Below are 23,092 nucleotides of genomic sequence, written 5' to 3'. Positions count from 1 at the left end.
CTCCACCAAAGCCCCGCAAGGAGGAGGAGGCGTGTGCCCGCCCTCTCCTCCTCAGTCCCTTTCTGGACAAACACCCCCAACCTGCATTCCAAAACACACACAACAGCACATTTGTGCATTTCACACTTTGGAAGGTGACACTCTCTCGGCTTCAGAAACAGTAGTTGCCTGCCTCTCAAGCTCACTCATCATCATCACCATCATCACACTATCATTTTAAAAGCAAGGGAGACTTGTTAGCATTAAAAGCACACAAAACACACTTTGGAAGGTGACACTTTCTCAGCTTCAGAAACAGTAGTTGCCTGCCTCTCAAGCTCACTCATCATCATCACCACGACCACCACCACCACTATCATTGTTACAGCAGACCTTTTAGCATTAAATGCACTGAAAATACACAGAAATGCACTCCTCCTCCTTCCTTCCTTCCTCCCTCCCCTTTCTTCCTCCTTCCTCCTCTTCTTCTTTCTCCCTCCTCCTCTTCTTCCTCCCTGCTTCTCTTCCTCCTACTTCTTTCCTTCCTCCTCCTCCCTCTTCTTCCTCCTTCCTCCCCTTCCTCCTCCTCCTCCCTCCTCTTCCTCTTTCCTTCCTCCCTCCTCCTCCTCTTCCTCCTCCCCCCCCGCCCCTTCCTTCCCTGCCTGGAGAGAGCCGGCCAGGGCCAAGGAGACCTCGCTGCAGAGGGGCTCCTTGGCTCTGGCAGCCCTCCTGCCGGCGGGGAGAGCCAGCCAGGGCCAAGGAGACCTCGTTGCAGAGGGGCTCCTTGGCTCTGGCAGCCCTCCTGCCGGCGGGGAGAGCCAGCCAGGGCCAAGGAGACCTCGCTGCAGAGGGGCTCCTTGGCTCTGGCAGCCCTCCTGCCGGCGGGGAGAGCCAGCCAGGGCCAAGGAGACCTCGCTGCAGAGGGGCTCCTTGGCTCTGGCAGCCCTCCCGCCGGCGGAGAGAGCCGGCCAGGGCCAAGGAGGCTTCGCTACAGCGAGGCTCCTTGGTTCTGGCAGCCCTCCCGCCAGCGACGGCCCCGGCCTCCCAGAGGCCTGCTGCTGCCGTCTGAGCCCTATTCGAGGGCTCCGGCAGCTGCAGCGGGCCTCCTGGAGGCCGAAGTCTCGCGCAACCTTTTCTGTGGTCGCGCGAGACTTCGCCTCTGGGCGCCGCCATTTTTTCGTCCAAAATGGCGGCGAAGTCTCACGCGACCTCAGAGAAGGTCGCGCTAGACTTCGCCGCCATTTTGGACGAAAAAATGGTGGCGCCCAGAGCTGTAAAAAGTAGCGGCGGCGGCAGCAGCAGTCGGGGGCCGCTCCAACGGCCTCCGCGGGCCGCATTCGGCCCGCGGGCCGGAGGTTGCCGACCCCTGCCCTATATGCTCTGTGTTCACAGATTTTCTATCCATGGATTCAACCATCCACAACTTGACAATATTATATATATTCCGAAAAGCAAACTTGTCATTTTATATAAGGGATACCATTTTACTTCCATTGTATTTAATGGGACTTGAGCATCCATGGAGTTTGTTATCCACGGGGTGTCCTGGGCCCACTGTACCACCCTGGCTTTCTCCACTGACATACTTGTGTTTAATACAAATGTCTAAGGAAGCGCTGCTACACATGAATATATTTTGCCATGTAAGGGCTTCATGCATGCCCCTCTGCACTTTGCTTCTGCATAAGTTACTGTTCTGTGTACTTATTCTCTTTGTTGAAAGGAGTTGAATCCAGAGCATGGGCCAACAGGCAACGTCCTCCATGGGATTCTTTTGCCTCTGTCCCTGCATGGCCACTTTGCCCCTTAGAACAAAAGTTCTCCACACCCAGCTTAATCTGTTACCTTTTTGCATTTCTTTTGCGTGTGCTTTACCGGATTAATCACCATCAGTATATTTTGTAATTTGCAAGTGAGAAGTTTTACAATGGAAACTCAGAAGTGTTTACAAGGTTTATAATTTTTGTGTTACCTTTCAAACAGTTTTCTTAAGGCAGTAAGAAAACAGTTTTCTGAAAGATATTTTATTTCAGTTTCCAAAAAATGATTTTAGCATTTGTGAACATTTTGATCTAGTAGATGCTGCAGTGCTGAGTTAAGGCTTATATAATTGTTTTTCCACCAAGAACTGCAGTATATTTCCACGGAAGTTCAGAAGGGAATTTTAAAAAACAATATGCCAGCTATAACATCTTGTTTATTGTAATGCAAACAGTGCTGTGGGAAGGAATGTGGTTCTTTGAACATTCATTTCTGCAAAGATCGTAATTTAATCACATTTTTCCTTTCTTTTCCACCCCTTCTTTAAGCTTCTATGCAGATTTTGGGCCACTGAATCTGGCAATGATTTACAGATACTGTTGCAAGCTAAATAAAAAGTTGAAGGTAAAATGTCTTTGTAAATTTAATATTTAAAGTCTTCTGGATCACGTTCCTTTATAAAATGTTGAAAAATAAATATTGTTAATTCAGATGGTCTATCTGTATATTGGGGTTTTTTTTGGTTCATACTTGAACAGTATCTACAGTATATGGGTATGTGTGCATGTTCTTGATAATAGTCTGGTGCACATTGGATATATGTGGCAGAAACTTGAGAAAGAATAATGTGGTGGAACTTATTTGCTTTTATTTTTAAGTATTAAGAACTGGGCATTCATTCTGTGGCTAATGGTTAAAGGAGGAAAAGCCAAGACATGCAGAACCATGGAGCTTAATGTCTCGATGATAGGAACAAAGAAAACTTATTAGGAAATATTATCTGGTGTAGAAACCCCTCCCAGGAATTTACTGTTCTGGCAACCTTCCAAATGTTGAGAGCTTTAGGGCACAGAAGCGCATCTTCCATATGTAAATAAAAATGTCCCAACAATGGTTTGAATGAAATATTGGTTCTTTATGATAAACATACCCTTACAGTCGTACTGCAGGCCCTATTATTGCTTTGAAAAATACTGTACAGTAGAAACAAAATGACTGCTGGAAAGAAAATCAGTTTTGTGGTTTCTTCTGAAGGTTGAATACATACCTAACCATTATACTTGTTCTCATTCTTTCCCCCATAAATCTGAAATTTGTTTCTTTGTTCTTTATTGTAAATTGATCAGATGTAACTACTAACAGAATTATGAAATAACTAACTAATTATTTTCAAGTATTTGCAGAATATCTGTAGTCACTAATATTGAACATATTACTTTTGCAAATACTAATTACTAGTATGTACTGCCTAAATGTACCCTAAAGGCATCAGGTTCATTCAGATCTTGGAAGATAACCAGAGTCTGCCTTGTTTAATACTTGGTTGGGAGTGCCAGCAAATACCAGGTGCTGTAGGCTGTATTTCAGAGGAAGAAACTGTAAAAAAAACAAACCCACCTCTGAGTATTCCTTGCTTAAGAAAACCCTATGAAAATCATGGAGTTGCCTTAAATTGACAGATGATAATATTTGGAGCTATGTTAATATGTAGCAGTATGAGAGTTATGTTGACTATTTGAAGATGCTGTGACAATAACTCTAAGTGAACTCTAAATCAAAATCCCAGGCCTTTTCATACATTTTCAGATTATTTAACACAAGTATGCCTAATATTATAGGAAATGTAAATGGCCTATTGGTCAGATCTGAAACAGGTTAATAAAGTAGAGGTGAAATCTGAAATTTGTCAGTCAGCATTTAATAGTAGTCACAGAATTTGAAAGCTTTGCTTGCCATGATGTTCTAATACAGTTTACATCTGGGTTTCATGATTTAATATGGGACATTGGTTGTAGCATGTTGAATGCAGTCTGACTCTTGAGTCCTCGCATTCATATTACTCTTCAGAACTCTTGTAGTAATTATTTTTCAGTGTTTGGAGTGTACTGTATATGTTTTTGTTGAGGCTTATCCTCAGGTATATAGCACAGTCAGTGTTAATTTGTGTTGTGTGTGTTAGCTTGCCCTCTCAACAGTAAATATTTATTGAATCTTTGAAATGTGAAATTTCACATTACCAAAGCACAATTAAAGTTTACTGAAGACACTTCCAAAATAGCAAAACTTAGGAAATTGCTCTGCACATAGTAATATCTTTTTAATAGGCTTTCTGCACCTAACTCAAACATTTAAGCATACTGTCAACTTAAAAAATTATTTTAGATTGAAGTGGAGAAAGTATACCACCTCATTTTATCCTCAAATTCACCCTCTTGGGTGCAGAAGGAGCCGTTTTGCCACATTGCCCCCTACCTCAACCATTTTAGACCCTGTAGAAGCCTTTCTTCCAAACAAAAAGACCTTTCCAAGCCTCTCCTAGGCTTAAAATGGCCCACCATCTGCCACCCCCCCAAAACACAACCAGATTGTCTCCATGCCTTTTAGGAGGCATTTGGGAATAAGAAAATAGCATTTGGGAGAATGGGAATGGGGCAGTGAAGGCCACTGACCTCAAGTGGCCCATCCTTACTTTGGCCATCACATCTAACTCATGTATTTCTCCCCCACTCCCTTGAATTGCTACTTCCATATTAACCATAGTGGGATCCAGTGTTGGCCCTTTTTATAGAAGGTATTAACAATGAAGCAGTACATGTTCTGTCATAAATGTAGTATAAACACATATTGCCTGTATTCTCTGTTTGCATAGGATGGACTATTAGAGTTCATTACTTCGTGCCACTTTCAGAATCTAAGGAATCAACTTGTAACATTATTCATTTCTTCATACAGTCCTTTACCATGTTAAGGAAGAAGATTGTTCATTATGCTGGTTTTGATCAGAAAAAACAAGCCAATGCAGCCTTCCTTATAGGCTGTTACTGTGTAAGTATTGCACTTATTGTGTAAATATTTTAATATTTAATTTCAAATGGAGAAGACCATAATCCTGTGATTTTCTTGTAGTGTGGGAATTGCATTCAACAATCTATTACCTTGTAGTTTCTGTATTCTTGTCCCCAGTTTATGAAAAGGCACACATTTGTATGGTAAAAAAACTCTACTGTTTTGTCTTTCATCAGAATGGTTTTCATAGAAATGGTGTAAAGCTGCAAAGCTTAAAAACAAAAGCCACACAGTTGCAATGGAGTGGGCCCAGCTTATGAGAATGATGTAAACAAACAGATTGGGGGGATACCTTATTTGTGAGGTAGAGGAATGTTAGCATTGCTTCACTGCAGAACTTTACTGTAGATCAGAAATGAGTAAAATGTAGTTTTCCATATGTTTCCATTAACCCTAACAAGTATAGCTAGTGATGAGGAATCCTGAGAGTTGCAATCCAATAACATCTAGAAAGACACACCTGCCATAGGCCATTTTCTTAGATTCATAGATGTGATTTATTCTGTACTTATGGAAAGTGGATCTTACTTGGAGGAGAGTGTTCTCTTGGTGTTGTATTGTGAAATTTTATTCTACACTTCCCTCCCATTGAGCATCAAATAGATCAAACTCTTCCATAAAATCCTGGGATCCAGACTGTTCCATGGTGGTGATGAAGTTATAGAATTGAATGAGTGATGGTTTTCATGGCTGTGATAAGTAATAGTAGATAAAGGCTCTTTACATACCATCCTGAAAGGCTGGCCTATGGGCAGAGTTGGGGTGCAGCATCCTGATGATGCACGCTGTGACGATGCCCCCAGGGTGCCATGATGCCACGTGCTGGTCCGCCGTCGCAGCTATGGTGCCCTTTGGAGAGCACAAAAAGGAGCTGCTTTTTATAGTTCCTTTTTGTGCCCTCCAAAGCCTGGATTGGGCCACAGTGTGAGGTTGCCGCGGCCCCGATCCAACTAGGAAAGGGGTGGTGCCCCACTGCCCCTTAAGGATAGTCTGTAGAGTCCCAAACTTTCCTAAAGGGAATCTTGTTCATCATTGCCTATTTTGCCAAGCCATAGCAGAACAGTGGTGACATCAGTAAAACACAAATGCCAACAGGCCCCATAAGTGGACAACATACATTTTTAGAGTAGATGACCAACCTTCTCTGACATTGGATTTCTCAAAAAGAAACAATGGTACCTTTCACATTAGTCCTAATTAGTCCAATCTTGTCCTAATTGTGTTTTTTTCTGAATCAAGTCCATCGGATTCTGATGGTGTGGTGCTTCAAGTACTCTTGTTTTGGATTTCAGTCTGATATTAACAACCTATTTATGGATCAGTTTTAATTTGTACATCAAAAACACATCTTCTACAAGTACCCCAAGTGCCCAGTAATGATGGAGGGTGGTGAAGAAGGAACAAGCTACTTGTCTGTTGAATTCTTTCTCAACCTTTTTTTTTTTTGGGGGGGGGGGAGTTTAGCTCAAGGAGAAGAGTGTGAAATGAATTTTAGGACTCACTCATTTTAGCCATGTTTCAATATTTTATTTTATTTTACTTTATTGGCAATATGCAGTAGTAGGCGAGAGTTTGAAAAGGGTTCACTGTTGAAGACTAAAAGTTTAATAACTGATTTTAATAGCAGCAGTGATCCTTGGGTTGCTGCTTTGTTGCTCCAATCACATCGTTTTATTTGGTTTTGAGCCCTTCCTCACAAAGAGCCCAGGGGTGCTTATGACCTCAGTTGAATATTTAATTGTGGAGGGGTTTTTTTCATACTTAAGATCCTTTCTATGTGATATGTTTACTTTAAAAAAACCAAACTGTTTTGATACATTCATAAACTGAAATCTGGGGCCACAATAATTATTTCTTCTACTTCTTGTACTTCAGAAGACATGAGCCACTTTGTATGTTTCAATTGGATTAACCAACTGTTCTTGGAAGCCATGTCATGGGTCCAACTTCTATTTCAGTTTAAACTAGTATGTAGTATCTGAGGTACAGGATGAAGAAAATTTCTGTAGAGAGATCTATAATCCTAATATCATGTTATGTGCTTATCAGACATTGGCATGAACATGATTTTTCTCAGTTCTGTCTACTTACTAAGCCATACCCATACAGGTTCATCATGTTGTTGCATGCAGAGGTTAGTGCCGGCAGGTGTGTGGATGGGACTATGTGTGCTCCTGTTCTTGCAGTATTGCAGTTGTGGCTTCCCTATGCAATTCTTTTAATACTTTTTGTGGGTTTTTCGGGCTATGTGGCCATGTTCTTTTAATACTGTTAAGTGTTAGAACATTTAGTCAGGTTTGTTGGCTTATTCAGTGAAGGATCTTTCAACTAAGCAGAAGGATGCCATTTACTGAATGAGCAACACATTTTAAAAAAAATAGTTTTAATTCATATGAAAACTAAAGAAGCATCTCTTTTTCTTTTGTACATTTGAGGAAAGCCTCTTCTTAAAAGGTTGTGTCTGTGACATATAAATGCAGCCTCTAGTGGAAATATTTTTTTAAATTTTTAATTTATGGTTTTATGTTTAATTGAGTAATCAGTTAAACAAGTATGATTATCTGTTCAAATTTATTTCATTGAAAAGTTGCGAAACTGTTCCTTGTTTTTAATCCATGGACTAAGTTAGCAATTACACCTTGCACCTGCACATCTGTACCTGTGATATATAACAATAGTGAGGGGCAGTTTGGTCAGTAACTCCAGTGTAGTTTGATCACTAAATAAACTAAAGAGTCAGTTGTCTGTTTTTTATGCCTGAGATCTGGTGCTCCATGACTTGCCCTGTAGCATGGAAACATCCTCAGTGTTGTCATTTTGCAAAACCATTTTTGCAGCTGCGGAATGGTAATACTTTCTGGAAGAAGTGACATATGCTTGTATTTCATGTGGAAATATATAATACTGCCCAGTGCTGAAGACCTGCTAGCTAAGAACTGATATTGGCTATTATGTGCTGGCAAGATTTTATAGAAGTTATCTTGAAAATCGTGAGTAGGTTTAAAAGAGGTATTAACCTCCAGGACTTTTTAGCCCAAGAGATCTGCAGAGCCCATGCACAACAAGATCTACCATGTAGGTATTATTTGGCATTCCCATTAGAGTAGGGTTAAAGTAATCACCCATATTTTAACCATTTCCTAGGTAAAGGTTATTTTTAAAACAAACTAACAAAGCACCCCCAGGACAACCCCCCCCCCCCAATTTATTGCCCTTTGGCACTGGAATACTTTTTTGTTCCAGCCAATATAGCATTATGTATTTTAGTTGCAGCAGAGTGGCCCTGTTTGGAAGAAATCAGACATTTATTCTAGACAACGTAATTCTTAATAGGATCAGAAATACATGGACATTCTCTTTGTAGTATGAAAATATCATGCAGCATAACAATTTAATGTTTTGTACATTCTTTTTAAAGAAAACTCTTGGCAAATGAGAACTTTAAATGTATTAACACCGTTTTTCTAATTTTGATTGTTCTAAATGTTAGGCATTTTATAGTGCTTTTTTTGCACAGAACTAAATAATTCTTAAAATTTCAAGTTTGTAATGCTATTACAAATTATAATGGCTACAGGAGCATAGAATATCATGTCCAGTAGCTTTCACACATACCCCATAACAGTAGGAGGACTAATGTTAAAAATGTATTGTAAGAATTTGTATTTGGCTTCTGTTACAGTATTTTGATATCTCTCCATTACCATCCCCAAAACCCAGATGGCACATGCCTTTGTGGAGGTATTAAAATCTGTTATATGCCTTCATGAATGTATTAAATATTAAACAGTATTGTTACTGTGAGCTTTTTATGTCAGAATACATCTAACATAAATAGTAGATAGTAAATAACAACATATAGTACTGCATGTTTTATAATTATACACCATTCAACACCATTGCAAATATAAAATGCTGAATACTATTTGCACAGTTTTTAATTTAGGAATAAATACATTTGTGGACAGAATCAACACTTTAAGGCAAGTGAAGCCATAATCCAGAAAAAGTTAAATATGGTGGATTTTAAGTACTTAACAGGGTGGCTCACTTCTGGATTGCTTCCAGACTGGATTTTACAAACCTGTACCACTCCAGTTGCCATATAGAACTTTAGATCATGAAGGTTTGAGAACTGGAGTACTGTTTATTATATCCATATTTAGATTGATTTGAGAAAATAAATTTAAGGCAGAGAACATGCTGGTCCTTTGTCCCACAATGACTGTGAAGCATAATAATTTTCATTTTATGTATATTGTTACTCTTCGTAAGTGATGTGTTTTGTTCCAATTATCTCTTCCTATCAGACTGTATTCTTTCTTGACTCTTTCAATGAAAGTTTACAGAAGCAATCTTGTAACATAATGTATCAGAGGTGACTCTCTAGGGACCTAAATTTTTGCAATGAAAGAAGTCTTTGAACCGGAAACCAATTATTAGATAGGTTATCTGCATTATGATAGTAATTTGCTACTAATCATCTGTATAAAATAGTGATGTTTCTTACATATCAGTGTTACGTAAATCAGAGGGTATAGACTAGGGTTATGCTCCTGGAATAGGAAAAGAAATACTAAGGAAAAGTAATATTCTGAAATAAGGTGTCATCGTTTTTATTTTGCTTGATTAAAAATTAATGCAAAAGGTGTGCCTTACTACATATACCCGACTATAAGTTGACCTCATGTATAAGTTTAGGGCAGGTTTTGGGGCCAAAATTATGGATTTTGAAATTGATAAGTCAAGGGCCAAAGGTAAAACTTAGGGGGGATGTAGCAAAGGATGTAAAGAACAAAACAAAGAAAAATGATGCCAGTGAACTTACAAAATTCTGGCAAGTATAACTCTGCTTACACTAAAGGCTGGGTGGATGAGAGGGGAACTGTGGTGTAGATAGTGGCTGTGCAATGTGTGCGGGAGGTGACCAGTCACAAGCAGGACTAAGAAATTGCACACATTTCAAAAAGATGAAAAGGCAAAGCAACATATAATTTTTTTATATAAAAAAAGGCAAAGCAATGAAAATGGTGACTATGGGGCTCAAGAGACTGCCCCTTTGGAGTGGCCTGCAGCCACCCAGTTCTTTGCTGGATCAGGGCCATTGCAATTACATGCTGCTGCTCCAATGTGGCCTTTCCATGGCACAAAAAGAAGGTGCAAAAAGCAGCTCCTTTTTGCGGCACAGAAAGGGTGCTCTAGCAGCTACAGCGGTGGCTTTTCACCACTTCTTTTGTGCAGCGTGTGTACATGGTGTGACACCGCCCGCCATCTGGTCAGGTGGGTGGCTTGGGAGCAGAGTTGGGGTGGGCGGTGGGCGATCACCACAGTCCCACTCTACCCCGAGGCCAGTGTCTAGTGCCGGTCTGTTAAGGCTGTAGGTTAGCTTTCATGAGAAAACTTTAACTTTCATGGGAAAACTTTGCCTGATTTTAACCCAGAAAAGCTGACCAACATACACAAATGACTTATTCAGAGCCTTGAAAGCCCAATTCCTCTTAGAGCTACCACCACCATATACCCACCTAGGGATTCAAAAAGGTCACAAGTAGTGCTGCAGAGGAGAGAGTTGAGGGGGTCAGTGCTGCTTTCAATTGTCCTGGTGGCACAGTAGTTAAATGTCTGTACTGTAGCCACTCACTCACAAACCATATGGTTGCGAGTTCAATACCAGCGAAGGGTTGAAGCTTGACTCAGGTTTGCATTCTTCCAAGGTCGCTAAAATGAGTACCCAAATTGTTGGGGGCAATTAGCTTACACTTTGTAAACTGCTTAGGGGGTGCTTAAATGCACTGATAAGTGGCCTAGAAATGTACTTGCTATTGCTATTTTAGGTGCTCCCAGGAGGGACTAAATCCCACCTTTCACCATTCTACTCAGAAAAAAGGATGGCTCATTTTTTGGTAAGAGTTACTTATATTGACCCATGGATAAGTCAACCCAGGTTTTTGTAGTCAATTTTTAAAGTAAAATTTCTAGACTTATACATGAGTATATACCGAACTTCAAAAGGAAGACCTGTGTTAGAAAGAAATTGACAGTGCTTCATGTTAGCAAACTAACATGATATTTTGAGATGACATCTGTGGTGGATATTTTTGGTCCTGTCTAACATTTCAAGGGTTACAAGAGAAATGTTCTTTCTCCTTGTGTCTGTTTGTCTGCTTTAAATCAGAATGAATTTCTATGTATCTTGTCTTTCCTTCCTGCCTTCTGCTTCAGTTTCAGCTCTTCCTTCCCAATCCTGCATTAACTTAGTAACAGTCTTTCTTTTTCTCAGGCTTGGAACTAATAATGTCCTTTTGGAGGGCCACCCTTCTTGGGTCCTTGCTGTTATTCAGGTCATCTTCTCCAGGATTCATCTCTGTGTACTTTATTTTCTCATCTTCTCCCTTCAGGGTAAGCAGTTTCGTTCACCTCTTGTGGTGTTCCCACAGCTTTAAAATTCTTTCTAGGTTCAGTTTCCCAACATTTCTTGATTCAGTTTTATTTTAGATGGAGCTGCTGAAGCAAGACCATCATCTCTGATGTAACATTCACATATTTTAACATCTCAATTAGAAGTTTCAGCTATAGGTGAAATTAAATATGTGACAAAGTGAATTTCAATTTCTAGGTTAATGCATGGGAAGTAATGTGAGCTGTGTATTTCATGTGTGGTGTATATGTGGGCTTTCCTAGCGTTCTCATCATTCAAAATGTGAAAAACCTCTCTTTTTCCAAATTGTAAGCAGCTCGTGTTGTGTTCTGTTTTCTATAATTCTCTCTTCCTCTTTGGTTATATATTTCAGATATTGCCGTTTCATGTTTCTGTGGCAATGATATTGTTATCCTCATAAACATTCATTAGGTCTCAGTATTTGCTTCCTCTTGTACATTAGTGACTTTCACTTTTTTTGAATAGTTGAGAAGGTTTCTCTTGACTTTAATTCTAAGTTATGTTTCTGCCCTGGCTTCGGATAGTGATTTCTAATTACTTCCCTCCTCTTTCCATGGTCTTTCCCCCTATTATAAATCATATGGAGGGATGGTGTGTTGTTCTTAAAGCAAAGAAAGAATTCATTGGACACATATGGGGCTTGGTTCCGCCACCACCAATATTAAAATACAGTGGAACCTCGCCATACGCGGCGGGATCCGTTCCGGATCCCGCCGCGTATGGCGATTTCTGCCTATGCTCGAGCCCCATTGTAAACAATGGGGCTCGTGTGCGGCGGCGCGGGGCGCAACGGGCGCACGCCCATTCAATTGAATGGGACGCGCCGCCCCTTCTGCCCCGTGCGCGCGCCACGGCTTGAGCGCGTATGCTCAAGGCCGTGTATGGCAAGCGCGCGTATGGCGAGGTTCCACTGTATACATTTAGACCCTGTGCAGACTGGCCTTAAAGGCCAGCTTGGGGGTGGAGTCGGGGCATAGCATCCACATGACGCATGCCCTGACTCTGCTCCCAGGGCAGCATGACACCGCATGACGCTCCACAAGGCATGCAGCATCACAGCACTCCTCTGGTGCTACATCTGCACAATGCAATGCCAAAGGAGCGCCGTAAAAACATGGCACCATGGCTATTGTGCCCTTTGAAGGGTGCAAAAAGGAGCCGCTTTTTGCGGCTCTTTTTTGTGACCTGCAAAGGCCAGATTGGGGCCGTGGTGTGCGGTTGCTGCAGCCCCAATCTGGCTGTAAAAGGGGTGACTGGAGGCCACCCATTCAGGGCTGTCTACACAGCCCCTCCGTTTCACAGCTCTGTCTCTCACACTTGACTACAAGCCATCTGATTTAATTTTTAATTCCACTCTCCATTTAACCTCACAAATAATTGAAACTATGAGTGTCAAAGCTAGAAATGTCGAGGGACAACTGTATTTCTTTGCAGTGTGGGTTGATCCAGTGCCATTTTTAAAACATAACTGAGTCTAAAAGTAAGTAATGTGTTTATGTATTTGTAGCTGATTTGGAAAATAATATTAGCTGCATAAAAGAACATCTGATCTGATGAGAACATCATGCATCTGATTAAGTAGCCTTAGGGGTGAAACAGACTGCTCAGAAACAACAGACTGGGGGCATGAAGCCATGTGGCACTGCAGCAACTGGAAACCGCAGCCCCACTCCACTGCAGAGCCAGCCCAAACAGGAGTAAAAAAGATCCGCTCCTATTTGGGTAAGCAAAAAGCTAGCTTTTCCTGCCCCGCCACAGCCCCAAACTGGCTTCCCGGTGTAAACGCTATGCCCCAGAGCATTGTGAAGCCAGACACATCTGATTGGCAAGGATGACTTCTAAACAGCTTGGGAGCATGCAGCATGTAAACACCATGCTCCCAAGCTGCCCAGAAGCTGGATTTACCAAGCCATCTGTTTCAGCTCTTAGCCTATGAAAACTTATGCTACCAAATTCTTTCAGTTAGTCTCAAAGGTGCTATAGGATCCTTTGCAAGAGAACATAGATTTACAGTTAATCCAGCAAATGACCCAGAAGAATTCTTTGCTAAAGCATTGTTGAAATTTAGTAATTGTGGACTTCATCAGTACACAGAAGAGACCTATGGGAATCCCATGTAATAACAAAAAATAGGATGAAATATCTTTGTGGGTTTTTTTTTTCCTAAATAGAAAAAGTAGCATTATATTAAATATTTGGCAGCTTGTTTTTCAGTTATCCTAGAAATCTTTTCCTTTCTATTTAATTATGTAATTTGCAAATACTAAACTCTGTTTTACAACTAATTGTCTTCTTTCTTTATGTTAGAAATTAAATTGTTTCTTGTAGAAGGCATAATTATTGATTTAAAATTGTACTTACAGATCATCATGGATTTCCATTTTGTTTTCCTAGTAGATTTAAGAATGTTAAAGTGTTTTAATGAAAGCATTGGTTGGCTTAATAAATAATCAAAGAAACCACTATCTCAAAGAGTAAGACCCATCTGCCCAATAGGAATGCTGTATTTCTGTGGTTGAAAAAAGTGGCAAGGCTGGGTAACTGCTTTTTCTGTCTCTAGGGAGACAGTCTTTTTTCCAATAGTCATCTTCATTTATCCAACCTGGTAAACACAGCAGTTCTCAGCAACTGCTTTGTTTTTCTTACTTCTGATGGAAGAAAATGACAGTTAATTGTCTTTGAATATTCATATGTGTTACATTCAGATTATTTGCTTTTACCATGGAAGGGATGGAGATGATCAGTGTAATACTGGTGCCCCTTTCAGCTGCATAAATGACAGGCTGTGGCATTCTTTGTGATATAGATGAGCAGTTTATGAGCCTCCAGATGTTCTTTGGTTGCAATCTCTATTATCTCTATTATCCTCCAGCATGCTATGCTGGATAAGGTTGGTTGGAATGGCAGCTCACCGATATTTGGAGGGCCACAAGTTGTCCACATCTCCCATATAGCAAATAAAACATGCTCAAGCATTTAAAGTCCATATTTGAGTTCTGGAACGATAAGCAAGAACAGCCACCACAGACACCACATTGAAGGAGTGTGGTGGTATACTTAGAATACCGAACCTTCCCTGTTCTCTTGGAGTAAGGTAACAAGACAATCTTGGATATATAGATAATGGTGGAAATATTAACTTCTTTCATTTACTTGGAAAGCTGGTTTTCAGAGATATGAGAAATGGGTTTTCTTCTACTATCTCTATATGCTGCCCTTACAGCTTTTCTATTATACAGATTGTTTTTGTTAGGAGGTGGTCATTTTATGTTATTTTATTAAGTGTACAAGAACTTGGTGTCCACTATACACACAAACATTGAACCTTTGTACCCTGTGCATACACACTTTGAATATAGTTCTACTGGACTGTTTCTACTGTAGTATTTTTGTTTTACATAAGGGTGCCTTATGAGTCAGACTGTTAACAGCAGCATTTTCCAGTAACTCGCTGGTTCACACTCCTCCCTCCCTGCAGCATAGACCCTAATTTCTAGGTTTTTGGGGGGTGGCGCAGTGGTTAAATGCCTGTACTGCAGCCATTCACTCAAAACCACAAGGTTGCGAGTTCAAGACCAGCAAAAGGGCCCAAGCTCGACTCAGGCTTGCATCCTTCCGAGGGCGCTAAAATGAGTACCCAGACTGTTGGGGGCAAATTAGCTTACTTCCTAATTAGCTTACTTGCTGTTCACCACTATGATCTTTGGAATAGCGGTATATAAATAAAACAAATTATTAATTATTATTGTTATTGTACATTGTCTATATTGATCCACATCAAGTGATTTGCACCTTCAAGATGAATAGTAATAGCTTGTTGTGCCCCTGAGTATAGCATCTGTTAATTAAAACAGGACTTGAACATTCTTTAAACATGGCCTACCACATCAGTCCATGTAATAGATAATTACTTTTGTGTACAGCTATATTGTCTTGGGAACACTTATTGAATAATCAAGACTTGAAGCCACTGAAATAATTGTGGCCTTTATTTAGCCTACTAGGAGAATATTGTTGTTTGGAGCAACTGATTGCACAGTTAAAAGATCTGGCATATAGTTTCTGTATGTTAGAATATTCTTATACTAACTACGAATCAACAGGTGCTGAAGTTTATGAAGTATATATTTCCTGTGTTCATCTTTTTTAAATGTGGGCATATAGCTGCAGATCATCTTAAATTCTAAATTATTTATATCAATCTTCTGTATTGGCTCCTTAGTTACCTATGCATAACTAATATCTCCTGGCCTGCCCCCCACATTTTAACAGCCAGCAACCTGATGTGGAGGAGGTCTGTTCAGCTGCTGATTGGGATGAAAGGAGAAAGACGTTTCCACCCATTTGCCCCCACCAGCAAGTGAGGCTGCAGCAAAGTTTTGTGATAGTGGTACTGCTTCTGATTGTCACAGCCTGGCATGCTGGTGATAGGCGACTGGAAACACAATCCTTGCTCCCCATAGCAACTGGACAGACCTCTTTCACCCAATATAGCAGCTAGCTGTTAAGGTGGGCTGGAAGGATTTACATAGTGTTACATAAGACAGCCTTAAATACAGAAGAATTATAGATCTGTAACTGTAGATTACAAATCCATAACTGCAATATGTAATGCCAGTCTATGTGTTTAAAAAGTGTTACAGTAATAATATATTGTTATGGTATTACTGAGTAAGATGTTAATATTCCAGTGTCTGTGTCTTCAATAAAGTTAGTGTTAAATTGTGAAGGGCTCTTTCACAGTACTCAATTATAACTCTATTATTCCTCTTTAACTGCCATAGCTACATCCTGTGGATTCCTGGGTTTTGTAGTTTGGTGAGACATTATAGCAATATGACCAAAAATTCTAAAAACTGTGCCCTAAATTACAATGCCCAGTTTCTGTAGGATGAAACCATGGCAGTTAAACCATGGAATCACAGGGCTATAATTGTGTAATGTGAAACCATCCCCAAAGTCTATTGTTTACTACATTATAAAGCAAGTAATATGTATGTAACTGATGGAGTGGAGGCTGACTGTAGCACTTGGCCCAATGGATAGTATGGATATGGTGTGTTTTCCACATTGGCACTATGCCCCTTGATAAAAGTGTGTGCAAAATGGTGCTCAGATAGTTCTGCCAATAGAAAATATGCTTGATTATTACATTCCAGAAGTCTGATTTGACCAAGCCTATTCATTAACTTAATAAATGTATTCTGGACATTTCTTGGGCCAGTTTTACAGCTTGTAGATTTTTTTTAAATAACATCTTTGAATAGGTATTTAATTTTGCATTGCAGTTCTATTTTACTAACACTTTCTGGAGCCTGAGAAATATTTAAATTATATGTAATGTCTTCTTCCTTTAGTTCCATTGAACTTATTACTGGCTACATGTTGACCACTGTGTTATTATGTTCATACAGCCCCCTATATTACTGTAAGCATGTTAACCTTTCTTCTGCTGTAAATTTGTTTGGGGAGTAAATTTGTTGGGGGAATGGAGAATTTTATCTTGCAATTAAAATATGAATATTCCCCTTCCCTTTTCTTTCTGAAATAGATAATATATCTGAGAGAGTCTCCAGAAACTGTGTACAGGAACTTATTATCGGGAAATGTGTCATATCTTCCTTTCAGGTAAATAAAAACATGTATTCAAACCATCCATGCTTTTAGACTTTTATTTTTAAGGATTTTTTTTTATGGCAAGGAAACACTGATTCCCTGACCATTTGGCAGATTTATATTTTTTTAATCTGTAATCTGTGAAGTTTAGTTCCTACAATCCTTAAAAATGAAAAAAAAAAATTCTAATGGAAGGCTGATGAGAGACTGCCATGCAATTTGCAATGATGAAATGTTTTTATACAGTGTACCTGGGATGCTAACCCATACAATATGATAGTAAATCTAAAGCAGGACTTAATCTGTTAGTCTTCAGGAAAGAAATAATGTATATTCTGCATTGTCTGTGATGATTTTAAGACAGCTGTCATCAAAACAGTAATTTAATTAAGGCCAGGATTCAATACTGGCACTATGCTCATACAGCTCATGATTTCACAGAGTTGTGCATTTTTTAAGCTTGAACAAGGAGGCATCTGAAACTTCTTTACATAAATGGCTCTCACATTTCAATGGAGAAGTGCAATGGCCTTTTTAAGGTTTTACTTAGGCTAGCTAGAAGGAGAAGTGGGAGGTGAGACTGCAGATGGATTGATTTGATCAAGGAAGCCACAGTGCTGAGTTTACAAGACCTGAGTAAGGCAGTTGAGGACCAAGGATCTTGAAGGTCTCTCATTCATAGGGTCACTGTAAGTTAAAGTCAACAGCAAATAACAACAAAAGACAAGCCAACCTGTTCCTGCTTTTGGTGCCTTTGAAGAACCTTTGCTTCCTTAAAGGGCTGCTACCTGGCTCTGCAACAATTGATTAGGAATAGCAGGGGTGTTGGGCTGCTCTGTAAATTAGTCTTCTGAAACCAAAGAGTCTGTTAAAACAAGACTCTTCAAGGAGTGCCTCCTCCCCTCCTATGTCTTCCTCTTTTCAAGCATGGGTTTAAGTCAGGGAGGAAGACTAGTTCTCCCCACTGGAACGGAGCTGTGTTGCTGGACATATTACGAGGGGCAGTGGGCATACATGGTAGCCATTTGACTTTCCTTGTGTGTACATGGGTTCCTCCGTGCCCTGTGTGTGTGTGTGTGTGTGTGTGTGTGCGAACACACACACACACACACACACTATGAAAAGGCGCTATAAAAACAATTTTTAAATCAAAGAGGGAAGAATACTTTTCTCCTCAGTGGTACAGTCACATGCTTTCAAATTAGGGAGTTTTGTTTGTTTGGTAATGGTTGGCTGACAAGCTTAATATCAGAGTTGGTAAAGTTATGTATTTAAATATGCCACTGGGTATAAGCTAAGTTGCCTCTGGTACTTAAGCTAAGCTGCCTCTGGCTTCCCACCTCTTAATAGTCCTATGCACATGTTCATTCTTGGATATTAAGAACCAGAGCAAAAGCCTGCCTGGTGGCAGGCAGGCATTCTATTAGTTCAGGGGTCAGATTTGTGCATGCACAGGCACACTTGCATGTACGTGCACCACACAAACACCAACAGATCATGTATGGACATTGTGGAAGTGCTGAGCACAATGTCATTTTCCTGCTCTGTGTGATTGTTAATGCCATGGAGTGAATGTCCAGATGGGACTAATGATAGTACCCCAAACTGTACCCTCTTTTATTTCTCTCCTAGTTTGTAGATAAGATATTGTTGAGCCAGATATTTCTAACCATAATCCTCAAGTCCTCGGTGTCTTAAGTTCTGCAGCCCCTCCTAGTGTTCATTTCTTAGCATGTATCTGCACTACACCTTCACAGGAGTGACAACCATTTTAACTGCCTTGGCTGCTTCTTGTGGAGACCTGGGATCTGTAGTTGGATGCGGTACTTGACATTTTCTGCTAGAGAGGTCTGGTACACTTTATGGTTGTTCACACCACCTCTGAGAAGACGTTTATTATTTTATAACGTTAATAATAGCAATCACAGTGAGAGACCGTTAAAATTGCACATCTTTTATGAATTCTTTTTTCATAGAATCAGAGTTGGAAGGGGCCACATGGCCTATTGACTCCAACCCTCCTTCACAATGTATGATCTTCAGCTAAAGTACCTGTTTATCCCCTTTTTGAAAATATCCAGAGAAGGAATTCCCACCACTTCTCTAGGCAATTGGTTCCATTGCTGAACTGCTCTTACTGTGAAGAGGTTCCTTTTAATGTTCAGAAAACAGTAAACCTGGTCCTATCCTCTGGATCAGCAGGAAACAGGCCTGCCCCTCCTCTATGGGACAGCCCTTGAGGTATAAAAAGTGCAGTCCTATCACTTTTTGATCTTCTCTTCACCAAGCTGAACATGCCCAAATTCATCCAACCTTTTCTCATATGTTTTGTTTTCCATACTGCTTATCATCCTTGCCATTCTCCATTTGTCCCCTCCCCTTTCCAGGTTTGTGACAACCTCCAGCCTTTGTGATAAATAGCAAAAAAGCAAATGTTGGAATTATAAGAACATAAGAAGTTGCCTCACACCAAGACAGATCCATCTAGCTCAGTACTAGCTGCTTCATTGGGTAGTAGTTCTCAAGGATTTCAGATCGTTCCCTACGTTGAGGTCCTGAGACTGAACTTGGGACCTCTGCATGCAGAGCATGTGCTCCAAAGGCTGATTCAAAGGCAAACAACAAACAAACAGCTTCATTTATATACTGCGTCATCCGAACTAGCAGTGTCTAAGCTGCTGTTTACAACTGTAAGCTAATTGCCCCCAACAACCTGGGTACTCATTTTAGTGACCTTGGAAGGATGCTTAAATCCTGGCTAGTTGAACTCTCAATCTTATGGTTTTGAGTGAGTGGCTGCAGTACAGGCATTTAACCACTGCACCGCCAGCAATTAACAGAATTCTGTAAAATTGGGAAATAGTTTTTTTTTCATCCTCTTTTGTTAAATACATTTAACTTACAGTGGGCCCTTGCCTTACGTGGGGGATCCATCCCAGACCCCTCCACGTAAGGTGAATTCTGCCTATGCTGGAGCCCCATTCATTTGAACAGGGCTTGTGCACAGTGGCGCGGGAGCGCGCAGGGCGCCACGGGTGTGCATCCCATTCATTTGAATGGGATGTGCCGCCCCTTGTGCCACGTGCGCTCCCCGCAACTTGAGCGCATATGCTCAAGTCCGCGTAAAGCACACCCGCCTATAACACAGGCACACTGTACATTAAAAACACAAAAGAAAACCATTAACACCAAGATGCAGAACAAAAACAAAATAGAATGGAAGAAAAAGAAGAAAAGAAAAAGAATTTTTAAAATTTAGAAAAAACAAAAAAGAAGGAAGAAAAGAAAAAGAATAAACAAAGAATTAAAGAAACAAATATTTACAATGCTTCCTGGCTTTCTTCAAGATGGTTATAATTCTTAGTACCAAAGTCTCGCTTCTCCAATTGTGTGTGTGTGTTTGTGTGTAATCACTTAATCAAACTTATTAATTATCAACCCTTACAGTTAACATATTATTTCCATTTTCTGCAAAAATATCAACCAGAGACTCCCAGTTGTTCAAAAATATCACCAACATTTTTTCCCTAATCGAAATAGGAAAATGTTTAAGTGTCTTTTTATTCCACATGTAACTCTCTGCTGTTGAACAGAAAATACTGAATAAGTTATATTGTAGCCAGATCGGGAAACTTTTGCCTAGGAAGATGAAATTATTTGAACTGTCAGAATTAAATTCAGTGTTACTTATTTATAGAAACCGTTTTCTTTTTTCCTTTTATGTGAATGAGGGCTGTTTGACTATATGTGCACCAGTGTTCAGTTACAAAAAGATAAGACAAAAGGAAACAAATCAGCAACATTAGTTACTTATGACAGCATTTACCAACAGGTTGACTATAAAGTTCATTTTACCTGTTTATAATTCTTTATGTTCTCATTGACTTTTTTGTTACAAAATGAACAAATTAAATCTGAAGTTTGAGATGAATATTTGTTGCTTATAGGGATGCTGCCTTCGGTACCTGCAGTTTTAATCTAACACTGCTTGACTGCTTCCACGCAATAAATAAGGTTAGTAAAATTCCTGTTTTTTCTGATCTGGAAGTCTGTACTTCAGGAATTACGGACCTTTGGGTTTTAAGATGGTTTGACTATAACTTCCATAGTCATGCTAGGTGGGGCTATGGGAGCTATAGAACAAAAAATCTGGATGGCAAAAGGATTTGCCTCTCCTGCTATTTACTTCATTCCAAGCCTTGTACAGAAGTCCAAACAGTTATAAATTTAAAATGCTACTAAATGAGAAAATTGTAAATTAAGAAAGAGGTAAGTCAGGACAATTTATTAGCTGGATCTAAACAAGATCCAGAGGGCATTTTCACATGGAAAAGAAAATACTCTTAATTCCACTGCTCCCCTGTGGAGCAACCCATTAACTTCAGAAGTCACATCAATAGTTTAATGGAATAATGAAAAACAACAACAACAAAAATAGCAGCAAAATGTAGAAAGTCAAATAAGAGTAAGACACTATACTGTATAGTATTTTTTCAAAATGCTTTTATGTATATTATCTCACATATGTGTAAAGTATTATACATAAGCCTGAATGCTATGGATTAGTTTGTCTCATGTGGAACAGACCCACTGAATCACTTGTTTAATGGTGACCCAGTTGATTCAGTTGGGTCTGCTCAATTTAGGATTAATTAATACTATTTAGGCCATGAGTTTTAGTTCAGACTGGAAACATAATATATTGATTACAGGTAAAATGAGACATGTTTAATCATTCTACAAGACTCCTACAAGTTTAATTCCCTCCTTTATGGTTTATTAGGCATTGCAGTATGGCTTCCTTGATTTCAATACATTTGATGTAGATGAATATGAACATTATGAGGTAAGTAAAATTCTATTTGATGATTATTAATTAATTACTACTAAGACTTTGTATAAAATTGGCATGCATTACTTATAGCTCTTGATTTTTTCTGTTTTCAAGATAGTCTATATCTAAATATGTGGATTCAAGGAAAGTAAGGTAAATAACAAAAAGATGTTTCAATACACTTAAAGCTGTCGCATGACAGTGTGAGAGCATGTGGTTTTATTATTCCAGATGAAATTGAAATTACACATTCTTAAACTGCTAGACCTTACATCAGCATTCCTTGTCATCTTCACTTTGTTCACTGAAGTGAATGCAATAGATGTCAGGAATACTTTAGGGGAGAACTAAACAGTTAATTTGTTTTTCTTGACAGAGAGCAGAAAATGGAGACTTCAATTGGATAATACCAAAAAAATTTCTTGCCTTCAGTGGACCTCATTCAAGAAGCAGAACTGAAAATGGTATGTTTATACCAAGCAAGTGAGGTTGAGGAAAGGCAGTCAGATATGGAGGCAGAATTCTCCTCCCAGTACAGCTGCTTATTTGGCAGTATGATGTCAGGGGGCATGACCAGGACCCAGCTTCATTCCTCCTCCTTCTCCAGTGTGTGTGAGATGAGTGAACTACTGCCAGGTGGTGCTTGCAGGTACCAGGTGATAGCTTGGCCAGCTTTGCTTCCCATCCTTAAATGGAGAAGAAGGAGATGAACAAAGCCAGGGAGGGAATCCCCACTCTCTCAAATGATCAAGGGGAGATAGTGAAGTTTCTCTTCAGCACAGTCTCTGGAAGTGTGGCATGGGATGAGAATTGATTGCAGACTTCCATGGACTGTTTAAAGAGTCAGCAGATGGGCTGGACAATTGCCAGGGTTGCATTGGCCTTCCGTGGGACCCTGGAAATCACATCCTTCAGAACATTTTACAGTGGACCCTTAGTATCTGCAAGTACCAAAGAAACATGGATGCTCAAGTCAGTATTTAAAATTTTAAATTAACTGCAATTGATTGCAGCCTGGTTAAGAAGTGGTTGCAGGGCAGTAGCAGAGGCTGTAGTGAAAAGGCCCAGGCACCAGGTATTTTTCTTGCTTTAGTTGTGGTGATTCTACTCTTTCCTTCAAAAGGCAAAAGCAGCAGCTGGCATGCTTCCAGCAGGAAGCACAAAGAATGTGCACCTGGTATAGGGATATGCTGCTGTTCCCACCTTTGGCTGATGAAAGATAATCCCACTATGAAGCCCAAGCCAGAATTTAAACCCCTTCCTCTTTCCCTTTCCCACAATGAAGCCTCAGCCAGAATTTAAACTTCTTTCCTGTAGATCCACCTTGCAGAAATATTAACAGAGAAGCAAAGGGTTAGCAGAAGGAGTGAGGTAGAGAAGTCGATTGGCAGGAAGGG

At 40.0% G+C, this 23,092-nt stretch overlaps 1 protein-coding gene across 12 annotated transcripts in view; it reads left to right on the top strand.

Annotated features, from left to right (window-relative positions):
- Nucleotides 1-23,092, top strand: part of CDC14B (cell division cycle 14B) — a 66,577-nt gene that overhangs the window by 19,681 nt on the left and 23,804 nt on the right. For all 12 annotated transcript variants that reach the window (XR_016277377.1, XR_016277375.1, XR_016277376.1 and 9 more), the window contains exons 3-8: nucleotides 2,289-2,364; nucleotides 4,693-4,785; nucleotides 16,797-16,873; nucleotides 20,809-20,875; nucleotides 21,645-21,707; nucleotides 22,072-22,159. Coding sequence is in view for 8 of the 12 variants with exons in the window: in XM_089490994.1 (XP_089347120.1) it covers nucleotides 2,289-2,364; nucleotides 4,693-4,785; nucleotides 16,797-16,873; nucleotides 20,809-20,875; nucleotides 21,645-21,707; nucleotides 22,072-22,159 (464 nt within the window). In the remaining 4 variants the exon portion in view is untranslated. The remainder of the gene's footprint in view (nucleotides 1-2,288; nucleotides 2,365-4,692; nucleotides 4,786-16,796; nucleotides 16,874-20,808; nucleotides 20,876-21,644; nucleotides 21,708-22,071; nucleotides 22,160-23,092) is intronic.

The sequence above is a fragment of the Sceloporus occidentalis genome, unplaced genomic scaffold, assembly GCF_023333645.1.
Source record: "Sceloporus occidentalis isolate IW3139 unplaced genomic scaffold, rSceOcc1.0.p SCAF_1, whole genome shotgun sequence".
NCBI classification, from domain to species: domain Eukaryota; kingdom Metazoa; phylum Chordata; class Lepidosauria; order Squamata; family Phrynosomatidae; genus Sceloporus; species Sceloporus occidentalis.
The sequence above is the reverse complement of the archived record's forward strand: the minus strand, read 5'-3'. Positions and strand labels throughout refer to the sequence as shown.